The 20,146-nt window shown below is 46.4% G+C and overlaps 1 protein-coding gene across 1 annotated transcript in view; it reads right to left on the bottom strand.

Moving 5' to 3' along the window:
• pygb (phosphorylase, glycogen; brain) overlaps positions 1 to 20,146 on the bottom strand; it is a 124,724-nt gene that overhangs the window by 66,929 nt on the left and 37,649 nt on the right. The window contains exon 7 of the mRNA XM_085977923.1: positions 926 to 1,008. Within this exon, the coding sequence (XP_085834049.1) occupies positions 926 to 1,008 (83 nt within the window). The remainder of the gene's footprint in view (positions 1 to 925; positions 1,009 to 20,146) is intronic.

Raw genomic sequence — 20,146 nt, 5'->3', positions numbered from 1 at the left:
GTGTTCCTTCAGTTCCTTAGAATTAAATAGAATTTAAGGCAAACAGGCCATACAACCCAACTGGTCTATGCCGGTGTTTATTCTCTACACTAGTCTCCACCAACTACTCATCATCTATCCCTAACAGCATGTCCTTCTATTCCTTCCTCTCTCATGTGCTTATCTAGCTTCCCCTTAAATGCATCTCTGCTATTTGCCTCAACCACTCCTTGTGGTAGCGAGTTCCATATTCTAATCACTCTCTGGGTAAATAAGTTTCTCCTGAATTCCCGATTGGATTTATTGGTGACTATCTTGTATTTGTGGCCGCTAGTTGTAGTCTCCTCTACAAGTGGAAACATCTTCTCCACGTTTACCTTGTCAAACCCCTTCATAATTTTTAAAGAGCTCTATTAGGCCACCCCTCGACCTTCTCTTTTCTAGAGAAAATTTGAGGCACAGGAAAGAAGCAAAAAAAACTTAACACTTCAAGGGGGAAAAAAATTGCAGGGCTACATGGAAAGAGCAGGGGAATGGGACTAATTGGATCGCTCTTGGAAAGAGCCAGCACAGGCACGATGGGCCAAATAGCCTCACTCTGTGCTGTAACATTCTTTGATTCTACGATTTACTGCACTCAGAGTACAATCTGTCAAATTTCTTTCAGCAGCTATGGTTACCCTTCCCAGCCCTCCCTCCCTCGCAACCTCGGCATTAAGCAAGGGTGCAGGAGCTTCGCTTCATACTAAAACATTTCCTGCAGCGACAGAGGTAGTCTTTCCGGGGATCTGGCACCATCTTGGGGAGGGAATTAGGACAACGGATCGCTGGGAGACCGTCGGTGTTTGTGGAGGGTCTCAGAGCGTGGGGAGGAGGGGGGGTGAATTTCTCACAGAAAAGTCTGGAAGTGCCTGGTTGAAAGCAGTTTAGTGGATGGCACACTTACATTGTCGTTGGGGTACAGTACTCTGGATATATTCTCAGCCAGGTTTCGATCCAACACAGCCTGGATATAGTCACCAACGTTAACTATTAAAACAAAACACACAATTTTCTCCATTTAAGATCACCAGAAATTGATCATAATTTTAACGCAGGAAAAGCAAAACTCTCGTCAGTGCTGTGACCTGCCCCTGTCTTCCACCTGTGTCTGCCTTGGCTCAGTTGGTAGCACTCTCGCCTCTTGAATCAGAAGGTTGTGGGTTCAGGTCCCCGACCAGAGACTTGAGCACATAATCTAAGCTGACACTCCAGCACAGTACTGAGGGAGTGCTGCACTGTCAGAGGTGCCATCTTTCCGATGGGATGTTAAAATCCGGCACTATTCAAAGTCTTTCTTGCTTTTTACCTTTCATCCAGTTATGGTGCCCAACAAAGCACCCCTTCCTTTGCCAGTTGCAATTATTCTAACTAAAATAATTTTGGGTAATTCCTAATGAGATACAATTCAACATCATCAAACTGCCAATGAGAGAGAAAAAAACTTGCATTTATATAGCGCCTTTCACCACCTCAGGACATCCCAAAGCGCTTCACAACCAATTTACTTTTGGAGTGTAGTCACTGTTGTAATGTAGGAAACGCGGCAGCCAATTTACGCACAGCAAGCTCCCACAAACAGCAATGTGATAATGGCCAGATGATCTTGGTGATTATAGTGATGTTGGTTGAGGGATAAATATTGGCCAGTACACTGGGGAGAACTCCCCTGCTCTTAGAAATAGTGCCATGGGATCTTTTACGTCCACCCGAGAGGGCAGATGGGGCCTCGGTTTAATTTTTTATTACTCATTCTCAGGACGGGGGCTTCGCTGGCAAGGCCAGCATTTATTGCCCATCCCTCGTTGCCCTGAGAAGGTGGAGGTGAGCCTTCTCCTTGAACCACTGGTAGTGGTTTTGATACAACGGAGTGGCTTGCTGGGCCACTTCAGGAGGGCAGTTAAGAGTCAACCACGTTGATGTGGAACTGGAGTCACAAATATCGGCCAGATCAGGTAAGAACGGCAGGTTTCCTTCCCTAAAGGACATTCATGAACCAGTTAGGCTTTTATGACTATTCTACAGACTCTGACACTTTTACTGGTACCAGCTTTCTTAAAGCTGAATTAAATTTCTCAAACTGGGATTATTAGTCCAGACCTCTGAATTACTAGTCCAGTAACATAACCACTACACTACCATACCCAACTGGGATGACATACAACATGAGTGGGCTACTAGCCCTATCTTCACTGCATACAATATTATAGTTAGACCTCAATTAATATATTGCAGCCCATCATATAACAAGGTCGTAAATGCCCTCTCTCTCACCTGCCCTTTCTAGTGCAGTGGAGCCCTTTTATAACATGTAACTAAAGGGCTACAGCCTGGGGAGGACGTGGAGCCTGGTTAGAGGAGAGCACAAGTCTGAGAGAGAGAGCTACAACAACACAGCCTCGATTCTCCAATCTGCACTCCTCCGTTTAGTGAGATTCTGGGAGTTTCGGGAGCTCTTGTACAAGTGAGCAATGCAGCCCGAGGCCTATTTTAGTGAAGGGTTGACTAGGATGGTCATTTTTCAGATTCACCAAGAGCAGGATCTATATATTATTCCCCAACAACTGGATAAATCAGCACTCTTTTATATATAAATAAAGAGACAACTCATGGTTACAGGAGTGGTCTTTGGGACTGAGCACGAGAAAAATATGAGCGAAACCTAAAAAACAGAACAGCAACTTCCTCGTCGACATACTTTACAAAGTCCCACTTTCATTAATTCCTGAAGTACGGAGCACTAGAAACCAGTGGAACCGATCGGATGCAGAACTGGCTCAAGACACAAGCAAAACTTACAGCCCTCTCGTGCAAACTGATCTGTTGTCGCAAAATTCTCCCACCCCCCCACCCCCGCTTGCAGAGCTGTATCCAATGGAAGCGGGTGCGTAACATAAAACAGGACAACACCAGCCATGCAATGCACCTACATACACGAGGTGCTATTGTATCGTGCAAGGGCCGTGCTGGTGCTGTTGGCTTCCTTGAGCATCGGTGCTCATACAGCTACAGATCAAATGTAAAACTGCCTTGGAAAAGATGTGGGAAGATTTATTCTCACTTTTACATTTGGTATGCAGCCAAAACCAGTTCTCAAGGGACTCAGTGGCACAATACAATATAACAATGCTACGCACCCCACCCAGACCTCGGCTTTATTTCACACTTCTTACGGTCCCTTGGCTCAGTGGTAGCGCTCTCGTCTGAGTCAGAAGGTCGTGGCTTCATAGTCCCATCCCAGAGACTTGAGCACAAAATTCAGGCCCTACACTCCCAGTGTAGTACCGAGGGAGCGTTGCCCTGCCAGAGGGGCCGTTTTTTGGATGAGACGCTAAATCAAGGCTCCGTCTGCCCTCTCAGATGGACGTAAAAGATCCCATGGCACTATTGGAAGCAGAGCCGTTCTCCCCGGTGTCCTGGCCAATATTTACCCCTCGAACAACAGCACTAAAAAGAGATTATCTAGTCATTGTCACATTGTTATTGGTGGGAGCTTGCTGTGCGCTATTTAGCTGCTGCGTTTCCCTACATTACAACAGTGACTGCGCTTCAAAAGTACTTCATTGGCTGTAAAGCACTTTGGGTCATCATGCGGCCGTGAAAGGCGCTATATAAATGCAAGTCCTTTCGTCCTTTTGTGTGGGAGTAGAGACATTGGGCTGGATTTTCCTAAGCCCCTGGAGTCGGGTTGGAGGCGTGCGGGCAATAAAAATCGGAGATCCGGGGGTCCCGACCCCATCCCGCCTCCATGTCAATTTCATAGGAGTCGGGTTCCCGACAAGTGCTGGAACCCGACTCCCAGAGGCGGGAAGGGATTAAAGGCAATTAAACTGCCTGTTAACAGGTAGTTTTTTGCCTATTCGCGATTTTTATTGCAGGTTTGTGGGCTTCCCGACAGCTCCAAACCACGAAAAGTTTGAGAGGCGGGACGTGGGTCTGAGGTCTTGGAGGGGTCGAGATGCCCAGTGTTCAGGTGAGTGAGGGGTGCAGGAGTGCAAAGGTAAGTGTTTAAATAAGTTTAACTTACTTTTACTTACCTTTACAGGAGTCCTGCATTCCGGTGTCGGGAGTCGGCTGCAAGAACCACAGAAACTCCGATTTAAAAAAAAAATCAGCTTCTTTGTTTCTACAGCAAAATGATTTTAAAGTTATCCTGAGAAAGGACTGAGGCTGAATTAGCAGTTTTTCAGTGCTTGACAGCTTCAAACAGCTGTTAAACACGGATATTTCATGTGCCAAAAGCTTTTGACAGATGAAATGTCAATCTCTGACGTCACCTGTTGCCGGGTGGCCCTTAATTGGCCTGCTGAGCCCACAGGGCGGGCTCAACAAGGTCAATCAGAGGAAAATCCAGTGGGTTGGCCACATCTCCATGGAGGCGGGACAACAAGCCCGAATGTGGGTTTCCCACCTCCAACCCGCCCCCGTAGCAAAATCCAGCCCATATTGTTCTGATGGGGTCGCATCCAAGATATTTTATTTTCAAAAGCGCCAGTCTGAGGAATCTTTAATTTGTTCACATTTGCCTCTATATTATTATATTCAAATTGTGAAGAATAGATTTGGCAAGAAACCGTTCATAGCACAGCACCAAAAGTTGTCAAGCTTATTATTTACTCAATGGAGCCTCAGAATCACAGAAATCACAGAAACCCCACAGTGCAGATAGAGGCCATTTCAGCCCATCAAGCCTGCACCGACCCATATCCCACCCGATCCCCGTAACCCCACGTATTTAATCCCCCTAACACTAAGGGTCAATTTATCATAGCCAATCAACCTAACCCGCACATCTTTGGACTGTGGGAGGAAACCGGAGCACCCGGAGAAAACCCACGCAAACACAGGGAGAATGTGCAAACTCCACACAGACAGTCGCCCGAGGCCAGATTTGAACCCGGGTCTCTGGCGCTGTGAGGCAACAGTGCTAACCACTATGCCACCGTGCTGCCCTCTCAGCACTCCAGGGAACATGCCACTCACCCATACTCACAGCACCTTATTAAGGAGAAGAATGGCTAAGCTTTTAGCACCTCACTTCCTGTAGTGGAAAACCGCAGCATTTCATTTTGCTATCACAGAGGGATTAATAAAGACTGGAGAAGTCTACCTATTATAGACAGACCTACTCGGTCACCTCGCTGCAAATTATGCTTTAAAATCAGTACAAGAACAAGAACTTGCATTTATATAGCACCTTTAACCTAGAAAAATGCCCCAAGGCGCTTCAGAGAGCTTGCCATAAACAGAGGGACAACCAGTAAACCTAAGAAAAGAGTATATACAAATTATACGAATGTATATTTATACACTCAGGGATATATCTGTTCATACACTGTATGAATAGATCTGCGTTTATGTGTTCAACCATAAATGTTTTTCGATGCTTTGGCAACATAAGATGTACCTTATCATGCCAATAAAGCGATTTGAATTGAATTGAATTGAATTGAGTGTAAATCAGACAACAATTGACAATGAGCCAAAGAAGGAGATATTAGGATGGAATGACTAAAAGCTTGGTCAAAGAGGTAGGTTTGATGGAGAGTTTTGAAGGAGGAAATTCCAGAGCTCAGGGCCTAGATGGCTAAAGGCACGACCGCCAACAGTGGGGCCAAGGAAGGGGGGGATGGACAAGGGGCCAGAGTTGGAGAAATGCAGAGTTCTTGGCGGGGTATAGGCACTGTTCCCCCCAAGCTGCACATGTGCGTGGCCACTCAGCATTCTTGAATTGGGCCGCGCAGTTAAATAAACGGGCCGCGCATTCGCGCTCCCGCGGTACAGTGAAGCTTCACGCCAGGGATGCTGGCTCGAGGCAGGCAGCTGCACGCTAACCGCACCTCACTGGCAGCCGTGTGACTGGCAGGCCTGTCCAACCACTGACGTGCGTTTGCAGGCTCGCTCAACCAGGGTCCTCCGGCCAATCAGTGCAGAGAGAAGGTGGGACCCTCCCAACGCACGTCAGTGGTTGGACTGGCCTGCCACTCACACTGGCCTGCCAATCAGACGGCTGCCGGTGAGCTGCCGCCTCGATTCAGTGTCAAAATAACAACGGAAAATGCTGGAAACACTCAACAGGTCAGGCAGCATCGAGGAGAGAGAAACAGAGTCAACATTTCGAGTCGGGGACCCTCCGTCAGAACTGGAAAAGGTTAGGGAGGAGAGATTTTTAAGCAGGGAGGAGGGGAGGAAAGAACGAAGGGAAGGTCTGTGATAGGATGGAAGGCAGAAAGATTGACTGGCAAAAGGGAGGATAGTACAAGGCAAAAGGAGAGGTAATGGGACAAGTTAAGAAACAAAAGATGGGTCTAGATGAGGTGTGAATGATGATGGCCACATCATTAACAGCTACCATGTGAGAAAACGAGAGAAAAGAAGAAATACAGGTTATGATCTGAAATGATTGAACTCGATGTTAAGTCCAGAAGGCTGTAAAGTGCCTAATCGAAAGATGAGCTGCTATTCCTCGAGTTTACGTTGAGCTTTGTTGGAACAGTGTAAGAGGCCGAGGACAGAGAGATCAGAATGGGAGTGAAGCGGAGAATTAAAGTGACAGGCGACTGGAAGCTCGGGGTCATCCTTACAGACTGAACGGAGGTGTTCCACAAAGCGGTCACCCAATCTGCGTTTGGTCTCCCCAATGTAGAGGAGACCGCATCGTGAGCAGCGAATACAGTGTACTAAATTGCAAGAAGTGCAAGTAAATCTCTGTTTCACCTGGAAGGCATAGTGGTTAGCACTGTTGCCTCACAGCGCCAGGGACCCGGGTTCAAATCCGGCCTCGGGTGACTGTCTGTGTGGAGTTTGCACATTCTCCCCGTGTTTGCGTGGGTTTCCTCCGGGTGCTCCGGTTTCCTCCCACAGTCCAAAGATGTGCGGGTTAGGTTGATTGGCTATGATAAAAATTGGCCCTTAGTGTTAGGGGGGATTAAATACGTGGGGTTACGGGGATAGGGCTTGGGTGGGATGGCTGTCGGTGTAGGGACCGGGTGCTAGGGTTTGGATGATCAGCCATGATCTCATTGAATGGCGGAGCAGGCTCGAAGGGCCGAATGGCCTACTCCTGCTCCTAGTTTCTATGTTTCTATGTAGGAGTGTTTGGGGCCCTGGACAGTGGGAAGGGAGGAGGTATAAGGGCAGGTGTTGCATCTCCTGTGCTTGCATGGGAAGGTGCCAGGCAAAGGGGAAGGGGTGTTGGGGGAGTGGACCAGGGTGTCGCGGAGGGAGCAGTCCCTTCGGAATGCTGAAAGGGGAGGCGAGGGGAAGATGCGTTTGGTGGTGGGATCACGCTGGAGGTGGCAGAAATGGCGGTGGATGATCCGTCGAATGTGGAGGCTGGTGGGGTGAAAGGTGAGGACAAGGGGAACCCTATCGTGGCTCTGGGAGGGAGGGGAAGGGGTGAGGGCAGAAGTGCGGGAAATGGAATGGACATGGTTGAGGGCTGTGTCAACCAGGGGAATCCTCGGTTGAGTAAAAAGGAAGACATGTCGGAAGCACTGGTATGGAAGGTGGCATCGTCAGAGCAAATGTGGCGGAGACGGAGAAACTGGGAGAATGGAATAGAGTCCTTAGTGTCCCCGGTGCAAAGCTTCAGTCTGCGGCGGGAGTGCGAGTGAGGCACGAGGGGGTTATTAGACAGTCAAAGAAAGGCAAGTCAGTCAGTACCTCAGCAACCCGAGTGCTTGCCAGCACGCAATCCTGGCCAGTAACAAGCGTAGTGTTAAGTTAAAGAAACATTATTTTACTAATCTGCAGGGCTATTGGCCATACTGATAAGTCCCCTGGAAGTCCTTTGGCGAGACCAGAAATGGTATCAGGCCGTGGATCCAACAGGTCTCAGCCTTTGTTGGTAGTTTCTGTGGGGACTTGTTTGAGACAGAACTTCCATCTGCCCCAAAAATGGCCCCTGATGTTAGGAATTTCCTCATTCTCAGTCTGGTTTATGCAAAGCAGCCAGTATGCCTGCATTAACCAGACAAACAAGCCATTATAGCGAGAGGGTCCAGGCATGGGTGTTAGCCAAAAATGCAAGCATTGCCAGCAAATCAGTCCTCCCTTTACAAGGGACCCGATTGGCCTTTTAAAAAGACTGTTGTGCCAGTGATGTCAATGGTTCCGCAGTACTTACCCCAATATCACTGCTACCCTTTGTTTATGGCTCAAATGCTTTTGAATCAACTGTTTGATTTGACACTAGTTTTTGGGCCATTCACTTTGGTCCCCAATTTTAACATGCAAAGGCTTCGCTTAAGAACAGAAGAATTAGGAGCAGGCGTAGGCCATACGACCCCTCGAGCCTGCTCCGCCATTCACTAAGATCATGGCTGATCTTCGACCTCAACTCCACTTTCCCACCTGATCCCCATATCCCAATTCCCCTAGAGTCCAAAAATCTATATCTCAGCCTTGAATATACTCAACGACTGAGCATCCACAGCCCTCTGGGGTAGAGAATTCCAAAGATTCACAACCCTCTGAGTGAAGAAATTCCTCCTCTCAGTACTAAATGGCCGACCCATTATTCTGAGATTATGCCCCCTAGTTCTAGACACCCCAGCCAGGGGAAACAACCTCTCAGCATCTATCCTGTCAATTCCCTTCAGAATCTTGTATGTTTCAATGAGATCACCTCTTATCCTTCTAAACTCGAGAGTACAAGCCCAATCTACTCAATCTCTCATCATAAGACAGCCCTCACCCCCCAGGAATCAATCTAGAGAACCTTTGTTGCACCACCTCCAAGGCAAGTATATCCTTCCTTAGAAAAGGAGACCAAAACTGTACACAGTACTCCAGGTGTGGTCTCACCAAAGCTCTGCACAATCATAGTAAGACTTCCTTACTCTTAAGAGCCGGGATTAATATTGTGGAGAATGTTTGAGAGCAAAACATTAGAAGCGAAATTCATAAATTAACACCTTTACGTCACCAAACTAGTAAACATTTTCAAGTCAATCTGATTGGTTCTTCTGTGCAGGAAGAAAGATGAATGTTTATTTCTGTTAAATCATAGCTTTTCCTGCTTTTTGTTTTTAATTCGGTAACACAGTTTGTGTTTTTCTGCACTTGTGAAAAAGTGCTTTGTGAATAAGTGCTGCATTTCTGACATGTGACTCGGGGGGGGGGGTGTGTGCTGGTTCAAGAAGACAACGTTTATTAATGGACCTGATTGAAGTTAAAAATACCCGTTTGTGTTCAATTCTTTTTAATACTGTGAACTAAAGAACTACAGCACTTTATATTTGTTGGGTGTCTGGTTGCATTGTGAATAATATTCTAATTACTTATGTGGACATCCAGCACGTCAGCGCCATAGGAAAACCACTGCTCCTGCTGCTTGTGCAGCCATTGCTATAGTGACATGAGGGATGGGCTAATACGTTGAAAACTTTAAAATTAATACAAATTGCACGAATAGATATGCCTCTTTCAGCTCACCTTGGGCTTTTGGATTGTTTGTCGATGCGTAACCATGTGATGGAGTGACATTTCTGAAGTGTTAGTGCATTATTATGCAGTTCTTTTATATCCCAGTCATTTCTAACAAGTAATTTTTTTTTTTTTTTTTTTTTTTTAAAAAGAGTGTTTGTACATGTTTGTAAAAGCTTTTAATTAATTCTACCATAAACAAACTTGCAGAATGGGCATGTAAATAACAAATAAATTTCAATATAGATAAGCGAGAGGTGGTGCATTTTGGTAGGAGGAATAAGGACACCACCTACTCCTTGGGAATAAGAGTCTAAATGGAGTAGAGGTGCAAAGGGATCAAGGGGTATAGATTCACAAATCAGTAAAAGTAGCAACGTAGGTTAAAAAAGCATTGGGGCTCATTTCTAGAGGAATGGAATTCAAAAGCAGAGAAGTTATGCTAAACTTGTATAGACCCTGGTCTGATTGTCTCATGATTTTAGACAGTGGGGTGGCAATATGGCATTACTGTATATATGCTTTTAAGTGGTTGCTGTTGCTGCCGTTGTTGTAAAAGTCATTGTTGTTGCTGTAGTAAAATTTGCCCACAGACAAAAAGGTCGCGCTCAAAAGGAGCTTGTGGCCTGCTCAGTACAAAAAAATATTAGTGAACATTGGTTGTAGGGCTGGAGAAGGTCACAGTGATAGGGAAGAGCAAGGACATGGAGGGATTTTAACACAAAGATGATAATTTTGAAAATCAAGGCGTGGACGTAAAAGATCCCATGGCACTATTTGAAGAGGAGCAGGGGAGGTCTCGCGTTATCCTGGCGAACATTTATTCCTCAGCCAGCACCTAAACCAGATTATCTGGTCATTTGTCAAGAAGCCACTGGAAACGCCTTCACGGTGAGACTATTGGTGCAACAGCAGGAAATCTATTAATGAGCTATAGCATCCTTGGGTTGCCAACCCTTGTCTCCAAGAATTAAAGATTAATCTCCTGAATACAACCGAGAGCAACCCAGGAGAAAATGAGTGCTATATTTCAATTTCTTGACACTTTCATTTATTAGTTATAAAAATATTGGAGATGGGAAAAAAAGGCCATTTGACAGAGTCAAGAATCATCCAATCGGATAACGAAGAGTCTGCTCACATTCCAATTGGAATGGTAAGACGGGTGCCTCAAGAATGGCGTGTCAAGCGACCAATGGCGGGCGCGTGGGGGTGGGGCAGTTGGAGGTCATGTGATGACATCGCCTGGAATGTGCTCAACCAGAGTTGCCAACCCTATGGCATCCTGTAGTGCCCAGCGTGGAGAACTTCCAAGGCTTCATGACCAAATTTGATTGATTGTTGCCCTAAACTCCATGTTTACCTCAGTTTAGTAATAATGAAGAGAATGTCAGCCAGCACATGGCCTGCAATAGAATGTGCTTGGACACAAACCAGAATTGAGCAACAGGAATGGAATCTGCTCTCGCTGTTTGTTTAAGCAGCATTGCTGGCCCTAGGCCAACACCCGTCAATGTTGGGTTTGTTCGGTAGAGTGCAATCTGCTCTTGAGGCTGCAACCATCATGGTCTGAACTCTCCAAACAATTCTGTGGACAGAGTCTGCAGATTTTGGCGAAGGACTGCAGCCAGTGACTGGGGGGCAAGGCTTTTTGAAAGCTGGGGATGCTATTCAGACCGGTTTCGACCTGGTGGATGGCCTTCATCATTCGCAAAACACAATGGAACGCTGCTTGGGATTGTCATGGGCCTCAGTCAGCAGTTTGCCTGTGTTAGTGGCGACCTCAAGCACCAGTCGATGTTGGCAGCGGACACTTCAGTGCAGTACTGAGGGAGTGCTACACTGTCAGAGGTACGTCTTTCGGATGAGATGTACTCAGTCTGCCTTCTCAGGTGGATGTAAAAGATCCCATGCCACTATTTCGAAGAACAGCAGGGGAGTTCTCCCCGGTGTCCTGGTGAATATTTATCCGTCAACCGACACCTAAAGCAGATAATATGGTCATTTATTTCATTGCTGTTTATGGGACCTTTGTGTGCGCAAATTGGCAGAAGTGACCATACTTCATTGGCTGTAAAGCACTTTGGGACCTCCGGAGGTCGTGAAAGGCGCTATAAAAATGCAAGTTTTTTTTTAAACCAATCTGATTCCACATGTTGGCTAAAGATCTGTCCCTCTGGTTTAGATTTCCCCCTCACTATATTTAGGGTGACAGCATCAAAATCTAGCCCAGTAGTTCTACACAAGTACAAGCCAGCATTTGCTCATATTCTTAGAAAGTTTTATGGTGTGGGATTTCGAGTGTGCATGCAATCCTTGCACTGAAAATAACAAAGTTAAGACTGGCGACAGGGATAGTCTCGCAAGTGTGCTTCATTGATGTTGGACAGGACATGACACTACTCGAAGAAGAGCAGAGGCATCCTGGCTAGCCCTCAACCAACATCACTAAACAGATTATCTGGTCATCATCACACTGCTGTTTGTGGGATCTTGCTGTGTGCAAATTGGCTGCCTGGTTTCCTATGTTACAACAGCAGAGGCTACACTTCAAAAGTACCTCATTGGCTGTGAAGCACTTTGGGTCATATAGAGGTTGTGAAGGACGCGATATAATGGATGAGTGCAGCTCCAACAACACTCAAGAAGCTCGACACCATCCAGGATAAAGCAGCCCGCTTGATTGGCACCCCATCCACCACCTTAAACATTCACTCCCTCCACCACTGGCATACCGTGGCTGCAGTGTGTACCATCTACAAGATGCACTGCAGCAACTCGCCAAGGCTTCTTCAACAGCACCTCTCAAACCCGCGACCTCTTCCACCTAGAAGGACAAGGGCAGCAGGCGCATGGGAACACCACCACCTCCAAGTCCCCTCCAAGTCACACACCATCCTGACTTGGAAGTATATCGCCGATCCTTCATCGTTGCTGGGTCAAAATCCTGGAACTCCCTCCCTAACAGCACTGTGGGAGTACCTTCGCCACAGGGACTGCAGCGGTTCAAGAAGGCGGCTCACCACCACCTTCTCAAGGGCAATTAGGGATCGACAATAAATGCTGGCGTTGCCAGCGATGCCCACATCCCATAAACAAATTAAAAAAAAATATATAAATGCACGTTCTCTTTCTTTCAGACTTGGTTCGTCGATGCTGGAGGATCCTCATCTTGCACACAGTTGACCTCAGCCACCTAGAGCTGGGCTATAGAACACACAGATCACACAAACAATTACAAACCCAAGCGGATAGCACTGCAAGGCAACTGGGGTCACTAACCCTCCAAGATTGCCCTGGTGTCTCCAGGAACTAAAGATTAATCTCCTGGACACGGCTGTGAGCAAACCCATGAGAAACATCATAGGGGCAATAAAGAAAATACTGGTTTTATTCGAAAAACGCTTTTGCTTATTAATTATAAAAAATACTGGAGATGGGGAAAAATAGCTATTGGATTAACTGGGGGGGGGGGGGGGGGGAGGGGTGGGAGGGGTGGTTGGAAGTCAGGTGATGAGACCTCCAGGAACAAGTCCAACCAGAGTTGGCGACCCAAGCAACGCAAGGCGCTGAAGTCACTGCTTCAACAAACCAGACACGCTTTCAACGATGAAGCACATTAATTCACACGCCTGGCTTCACCTGCACTCCGCTGGCACTTGGGGGTGGCGTGCAGGGACGACAAACCAGGTTTTCAAGTAATACCCCAATCTGCCAATGAGCCACAGGGACTGCAGTTGGTTATCCCGTTCGAATAAACCAGTCACAAGGGCGAAGGAGTCACATGTTGCCCAATGGAGTTTTGCAGTCACCTGGAGCAATGTTCTGGGCATCACAGACAACCTGGAAATTGAGAGATTGGAAGCTCTCCATGGTCACAATGGAGCTCGCGGAGAATGTGCATCGTCTTCTCTTCTGTGCCTAGTGCCACAGGTCAACCCATTTCTTCCACTGCTCTACATCCAGTAGATGGGTTGTTTCTGTAACAAAGCCCCTTTCTATGTGGACAGGTCACTAGCCTGACTTACAGTTCCCTACCAGGCGAGCCGGCTAGGTTGGGGGTGGGGGCGAAGGAGGAGGGTCACCACTCCACTCCCATCGGACACTGGATGTCAACCCAGTATTCAGAGGCCAGAGCTCTGGTTCTGCTATCTGAGGCACTCATTGTGTTGGGAGGGAGAGGTTGCTAAAGCCTGTTTGAACTATCTGAGGCACTCACTGTGTTGGGAGGGAGAGGTTGCTAAAGCCTGTTTGAACTATCTGAGGCACTCACTATGTTGGGAGGGAGAGGTTGCTAAAGCCTGTTTGAACTATCTGAGGCACTCACTGTGTTGGGAGGGAGAGGTTGCTAAAGCCTGTTTGAACTATCTGAGGCACTCACTATGTTGGGAGGGAGAGGTTGCTAAAGCCTGTTTGAACTATCTGAGGCACTCACTGTGTTGGGAGGGAGAGGTTGCTAAAGCCTGTTTGAACTATCTGAGGCACTCACTATGTTGGGAGGGAGAGGTTGCTAAAGCCTGTTTGAACTATCTGAGGCACTCACTGTGTTGGGAGGGAGAGGTTGCTAAAGCCTGTTTGAACTATCTGAGGCACTCACTATGTTGGGAGGGAGAGGTTGCTAAAGCCTGTTTGAACTATCTGAGGCACTCACTGTGTTGGGAGGGAGAGGTTGCTAAAGCCTGTTTGAACTATCTGAGGCACTCACTATGTTGGGAGGGAGAGGTTGCTAAAGCCTGTTTGAACTATCTGAGGCACTCACTGTGTTGGGAGGGAGAGGTTGCTAAAGCCTGTTTGAACTATCTGAGGCACTCACTATGTTGGGAGGGAGAGGTTGCTAAAGCCTGTTTGAACTATCTGAGGCATTCATTGTGTTGGGAGGGAGAGGTTGCTAAAGCCTGTTTGAACTATCTGAGGCACTCACTATGTTGGGAGGGAGAAGTTGCTAAAGCCTGTTTGAACTATCTGAGGCACTCACTATGTTGGGAGGGAGAGGTTGCTAAAGCCTGTTTGAACTATCTGAGGCACTCACTATGTAAGTTCCTGCTGGGAATGCGTGCAACAGCGGAAGAGTTTTGGTGCCTAGCCAACTGTTTCTCAGCACTTCTTTTAAAAATAAATCTGAAACTTGCTCGCTGGATGGGACTGGTCTGTTCTCACCGATGCAAATACACAAGGTTCCTTGAACAGTACTTGTGTAGCTATAAATTTTTATTCAGGCAAAGAAACAGTCACTTTTATACCAACTCGCAATCGGTGGGAGACTCCATGCCATGCACAAATCTACAGCTAGCATTTGCCATATTGCCTCCCCTGTTTGACCCCAACCTCCTTTTACAATGTGCCTCAGATAGCTCAAATAGGCTTGAGCAACCCTCCCCCTCCCAACACAGTGAGTGTCACAGATAACACAAACAGGCTTTAGCAAACTCTCCCCCTCCTTACACACACAGTGCCTCAGATAGTTCAGTCTATAGCAACCCACCCCATCTTATACACGGTGCCTCATAATTCAAAAAGTCTATAGCAACTCTTCCCCCTCACACACAATGCCTCCGATAGTTCCAACACTCTATGGTGATCCTCCCCTCCTTAAACAAAATGCCTCAGATAGTTCCATCTATAGCAACACCCCTCCTTACACACACATTCAATTCATCCTTAGACACTATGGTAGCTGTAGGTAGTGTCGCTAACTCTGGTTGGACAGATTTGTGGAGGCTTCATCACATGACCCCCAACTCCACCCCTACGCTGCCGCCATTGGTTGCCCAAAATGTCTGTCGCACACCAACTGCAAGGCGAACAGACTCTCCATTGCCTGATTGGATGATTCTTACTGTCAGTCAGCCAGCCTTTCCACCCTCCCGGCCCCCATCTATCTATCTATATATATATATATATATATAAAAAAGGATACTTCTGTCTGTCATTCCGTCTGTCTGTCTGTCTTGAATAAACTCGAAAGTTATAGAGCGTACCTACACGTGCGTTACGTCGAAAGAAAGCTGACTATTCCAGAACCGTCATAAGCGTATTTACTTTTCGGTCGGACTAAAATTGTTCGCGCGTTATGCAAAAAACCTTCAAAATTAAACTCATTACCTGCTAATAGCATTGATTGACTGACGTCAAGGTCAACCAATCCTGTGCCGTCACGATTGACCAATCCTACAGTTCAGTCGCCTGATGGTTGGCCAATCACTGCGTCTGTGGGTGGGACTAAGCTTTTCAACTCAGGCATCGGGCAGCCATTGCTTCACTACTTCCAGCTCAAAATCTACTAATCCAGCTTCGAAAAAGTTAGTATCTCTTTTAAAAATAACATCACATTTACCAAAAATGTTTTATAAGTACTTTCACTTTCATCTTTGAAGCTATTAAAAGGTAGAAATGTTGCCCGGCAGCAGATTCACAGAGGGACACAGAGACAGGCCCCAAAGCCTGGGACTCGATTTAAAACGTTGCCCGGCAGCAGATTCACACAGGGACAGACAGACAGGCCCCAAAGCCTGGGACTCGATTTAAACCGCCCGGCCCAAAACAGCCCTGGCAACGCCGGGGCCCCCCCAGCTAGTCTCTAATATTTTCATAATAACTTGATAAGCAAAAATGCTCAAAGAAAATGACAAACAAAAACACAGATTGTTTTCCTGGGTTGCTTGCAGCAATGTCTGGGAGAATCAAGGAGAATCCTGGAGGGTTGGCAAAGCTAGCGGTAGACATAGTAGCAGCAGTTTGTGACAAGGCATGAATCACACAGGAGCATCTTCGAGCCTGCATTGTTGAGATCACGGCGTGCTAAACTCCAGAAACGGCTACAATTAAAGTACACTCGAAGTAACACCAGGCAATGGGGGTTGGGGGGGGGGGGGGGGGGGTGTGATGAGTAAAACCCAACTTTATGAGATCTCTCCCCATATAATTGGCTTCAGTGGTGCTTTAGGTTGAAGGGCAGTCTTCCATTCTTCTTCTCCTTGACAGTAGAGAGCCTCTGGAATACTTTACAGCTGGTGCGGTGGGTGCTGACCCTGCATCGCCTTCAAGTGGGAGCTGGACCAGTTCCTGACTGGGGCAGAGATCGCATCATATAGAAGGCAAGTGGCTGCATAGACAACACTTGGTCCGTGTGATCTCCTGGACTGGTTTTGATTGCCTGAGGGGATCGGAGAGGAATTTTCCATGCTTTTTTCCCCCCCTTATTAGCCTGTTTTTTTTTTGCCTCTCCCAGGAGATTACATAGCTGCGGGATGATGGATAGTAAGTGTCTAGCCACAATGCTCCAGCCCGCATGGTGTTGGGGGCAGGGTTGGTGGACCAGCTGGTCTTTTTCAGACCATCAATTTTGTACGTTCGTAATCCTTGCTGTAACATGCAAACTGGAGACAGTAGCCTGAAAGTGACTTATCCATCAGCTGACTGGGCTGCAAAATTACAGCCAGAGTGGTCTGCACAGGGTGGTCTTAAATGGAGTGTTTCTAAACAGAGTGTTAAAGTGGGGAATTTGGAGAGAGTGGGAATGCGGAGCAGAGGGGTAAGGAGGTGTTGCTTTTTGCCTTAAATACCTGTAGTGCTGTGTGTTACAGGTAAATATTTACTTTCATCTACCTATAACTTAAACTAGATCAAGTAATGAGTTAAAAAACTAAACTATAAGCTAAGTTAATTAAACACATGCACTCTAATTAATTAAATCAAGGTCATACAGGGATGGCAGTGCAGGCGGTGTGCCGCAACTGCAGCATGTGGGAGTTTGTGGCGAGCATTGTGATCCCGGACAACCATGTTTGCAGTAAGTACCTGCATCTTGAGGAACTTCAGCGCAGGGTTGTTGAGCTGGAGTCCGAGGTGCAGACATTGCAAGGCATCAGGGATGGGGAGAGTTACCTGGACACTTTAATCCAGGAGGCAGTAATACCCCTTAGGTTAAGCAGTGCTTAAAAACAAAGGTGGCAATCAGAGAAATCAAGGGTTTAAAACAAACATGGCCACAGTAAATAATAATTCTAAAAGGTCTAAGAGCGTTAAAAAAACAAGCCTGAAGGCTTTGTGTCTTAATGCAAGGAGCATTCGTAATAAGGTGGATGAATTAGCTGCGCAAATAGAGGTAAATGAATATGATATGATTGGGATTATGGAAACATGGCTCCAGGGGGACCAAGGCTGGGAACTCAACATCCAGGGGTATTCAATATTCAGGAAAGATAGGCAAAAAGGAAAAGGAGGTGGGGTAGCATTGCTGGTTAAAGAGGGGATTAGCACAATTGTTAGGAAAGATATTAGCTCTGATGATGTGGAATCTGTATGGGTAGAACTGAGAAATACCAAAGGGCAGAAAACGTTAGTGGGAGTGATGTATAGACCCCCAAACAGTAATGCAGAGGTTGGGGATGGCATTAAAAGGGAAATTAGAGAAGCGTGCAATAAGGGTACAGCAGTCATCATGGGTGACTTTAATCTACATATAGATTGGGCTAACCAAATTAGTAACAATACTGTGGAGGAGGAATTCCTGGAGTGTATACGGGATGGTTTCCTGGACCAATATGTTGAGGAACCAACTGGAGATCAGGCCATCTTAGACTGGGTATTATGCAATGAGAAAGGATTAATTAGCAATCTTGTTGTGCAAGGCCCCTTGGGTCGCAGCGATCATAATATGATCGAATTCTTCATTAAGATGGAGAGTGAAGTAGTTGACTCAGAGACTAAGGTCCTGAATTTAAATAAAGGGAACTATGATGGTATGAGACGCGAGTTGGGTAGGATTGATTGGGTAATGTCACTCAAAGGGTTGATCGTGGATAGGCAATGGCAAACATTCAAAGATCACATGGATGAACTACAGAATTTGTTTATCCCAGTTTGGCATAAAAATAAATCAAAAAAGGTGACTCAACCGTGGCTAACAAGGGAAATTAGGGATAACATAAGATCCAAAGAGAGGACATATAAATTGGCCAAAAAAAGCAGCAAACCTGAGGATTGGGAGCAGTTTAGGATTCAGCAAAGGAGGACAAAGGGATTAATTAAGAAAGGGAAAATAGATTATGAATGTAAGCTTTCAGGGAACATAAAAACTGACTGTAAAAGCTTTTATAAATATGTGAAGAGAAAAAGATTGGTGAAGTCAAGCGTAGGTCCCTTGCAGTCAGAATCAGGGGAATTTATAATGGGGAACAAAGACATGGCAGACCAACTAAATACATATTTTGGTTCTGTCTTCACAAAGGAGGACACAAATAACCTCCCAGAGATGTCGGGGAACATAGGGACTAATGAGAGGGAGGAACTGAAAGAAATCAGTATTTGTAGGGAAATGGTGTTGGGGAAGTTGACGGGATTGAAGGCTGATAAATCCTCAGGGCCTGATAATCTACATCCTAGGGTACTTAAGGAAGTGGCCCTGGAGATAGTAGATGCATTGCTGGTCATCTTCCAGAACTCGATAGACTCTGGAACAGTACCCATGGATTGGAGGGTAGCTAATGTTACCCCACTATTCAAAAAAGGTGGTAGAGAAAAAGCGGGGAATTATAGACCGGTAAGCCTGATATCAGTAGTGGGGAAAATGCTAGAGTCCATTATAAAAGATGTAATAGCAGAGCACTTGGAAAGCAGTGACAGAATCGGACAAAGTCAGCATGGATTTACAAAAGGTAAATCGTGCTTGACTAATCTACTGGAATTTTTTGAGGATGTAACTGGTAAAATAGATAAGGGAGAAACAGTGGATGTGGTGTATTTGGACTTTCAGAAGGCTTTCGATAAGGTAACGCATAAGAGATTAGCATGCAAAATTAAGGCACATGGGATTGGGGGCAAGGTATTGACTTGGATAGAAAACTGGTTGGCAGATAGAAAGCAAAGAGTTGGAATAAACGGGTCGTTTTCCGAGTGGCAGGCAGTGACTAGTGGGGTACCGCAAGGATCGGTCCTAGGACCCCAGCTGTTCACAATATATATTAATGATCTGGACGAGGGAATTGGATGCAATATCTCCAAATTTGCAGATGACACAAAACTGGGTGGGAGGGTATGCTGTGAGGAGGATGTCGTGAAACTCCAGTACGATTTGGACAGATTGGGTGATTGGGCAGAAACATGGCAAATGCGCTATAATGTGGATAAATGTGAGGTTATCCACTTTGGTGGCAAAAACAGGAAGGCAGATTATTATTTGAATGGCAATAGATTGGGAGAGGGGGAAGTGCAAAGAGACCTGGGTGTTCTTGTGCACCCGTCGCTGAAGGTAAGCATGCAGGTGCAGCAGGCAGTTAAGAAGGCAAATGGTATGTTGGCCTTCGTAGCAAGAGGGTTCGAGTACAGGAACAAGGATGTCTTGCTGCAGTTGTACAGGGCCTTGGTGAGACCGCACCTTGAGTATTGTGTGCAGTTTTGGTCGCCTTATCTGAGGAAGGATGTTCTTGCCATGCAAAGAGTGCAGCGAAGATTCACCAGGCTGATACCTGGGATGGCAGGAATGACGTATGAGGAGAGATTGTGTCGATTGGGCTTATGCTCACTGGAGTTTAGAAGATTGAGAGGGGATCTCATCGAAACCTATAAAATTCTGTCAGGCCTGGACAGACAAGATGCAGGAAGGATGTTCCCGATGGCCGGGGAGTCCAGAACCAGGGGTCATAGTCTAAGGATAAGGGGTAAGCCATTTAGGACTGAGATGAGGAGGAATTTCTTCACC

This window comes from Somniosus microcephalus, chromosome 3 (genome assembly GCF_052327205.1).
Source record: "Somniosus microcephalus isolate GS21.2 chromosome 3, FLI_Smic_1.0, whole genome shotgun sequence".
NCBI classification, from domain to species: domain Eukaryota; kingdom Metazoa; phylum Chordata; class Chondrichthyes; order Squaliformes; family Somniosidae; genus Somniosus; species Somniosus microcephalus.
Note: the sequence above shows the minus strand (reverse complement) of the source record. Positions and strands in the feature narration are given on the sequence as shown.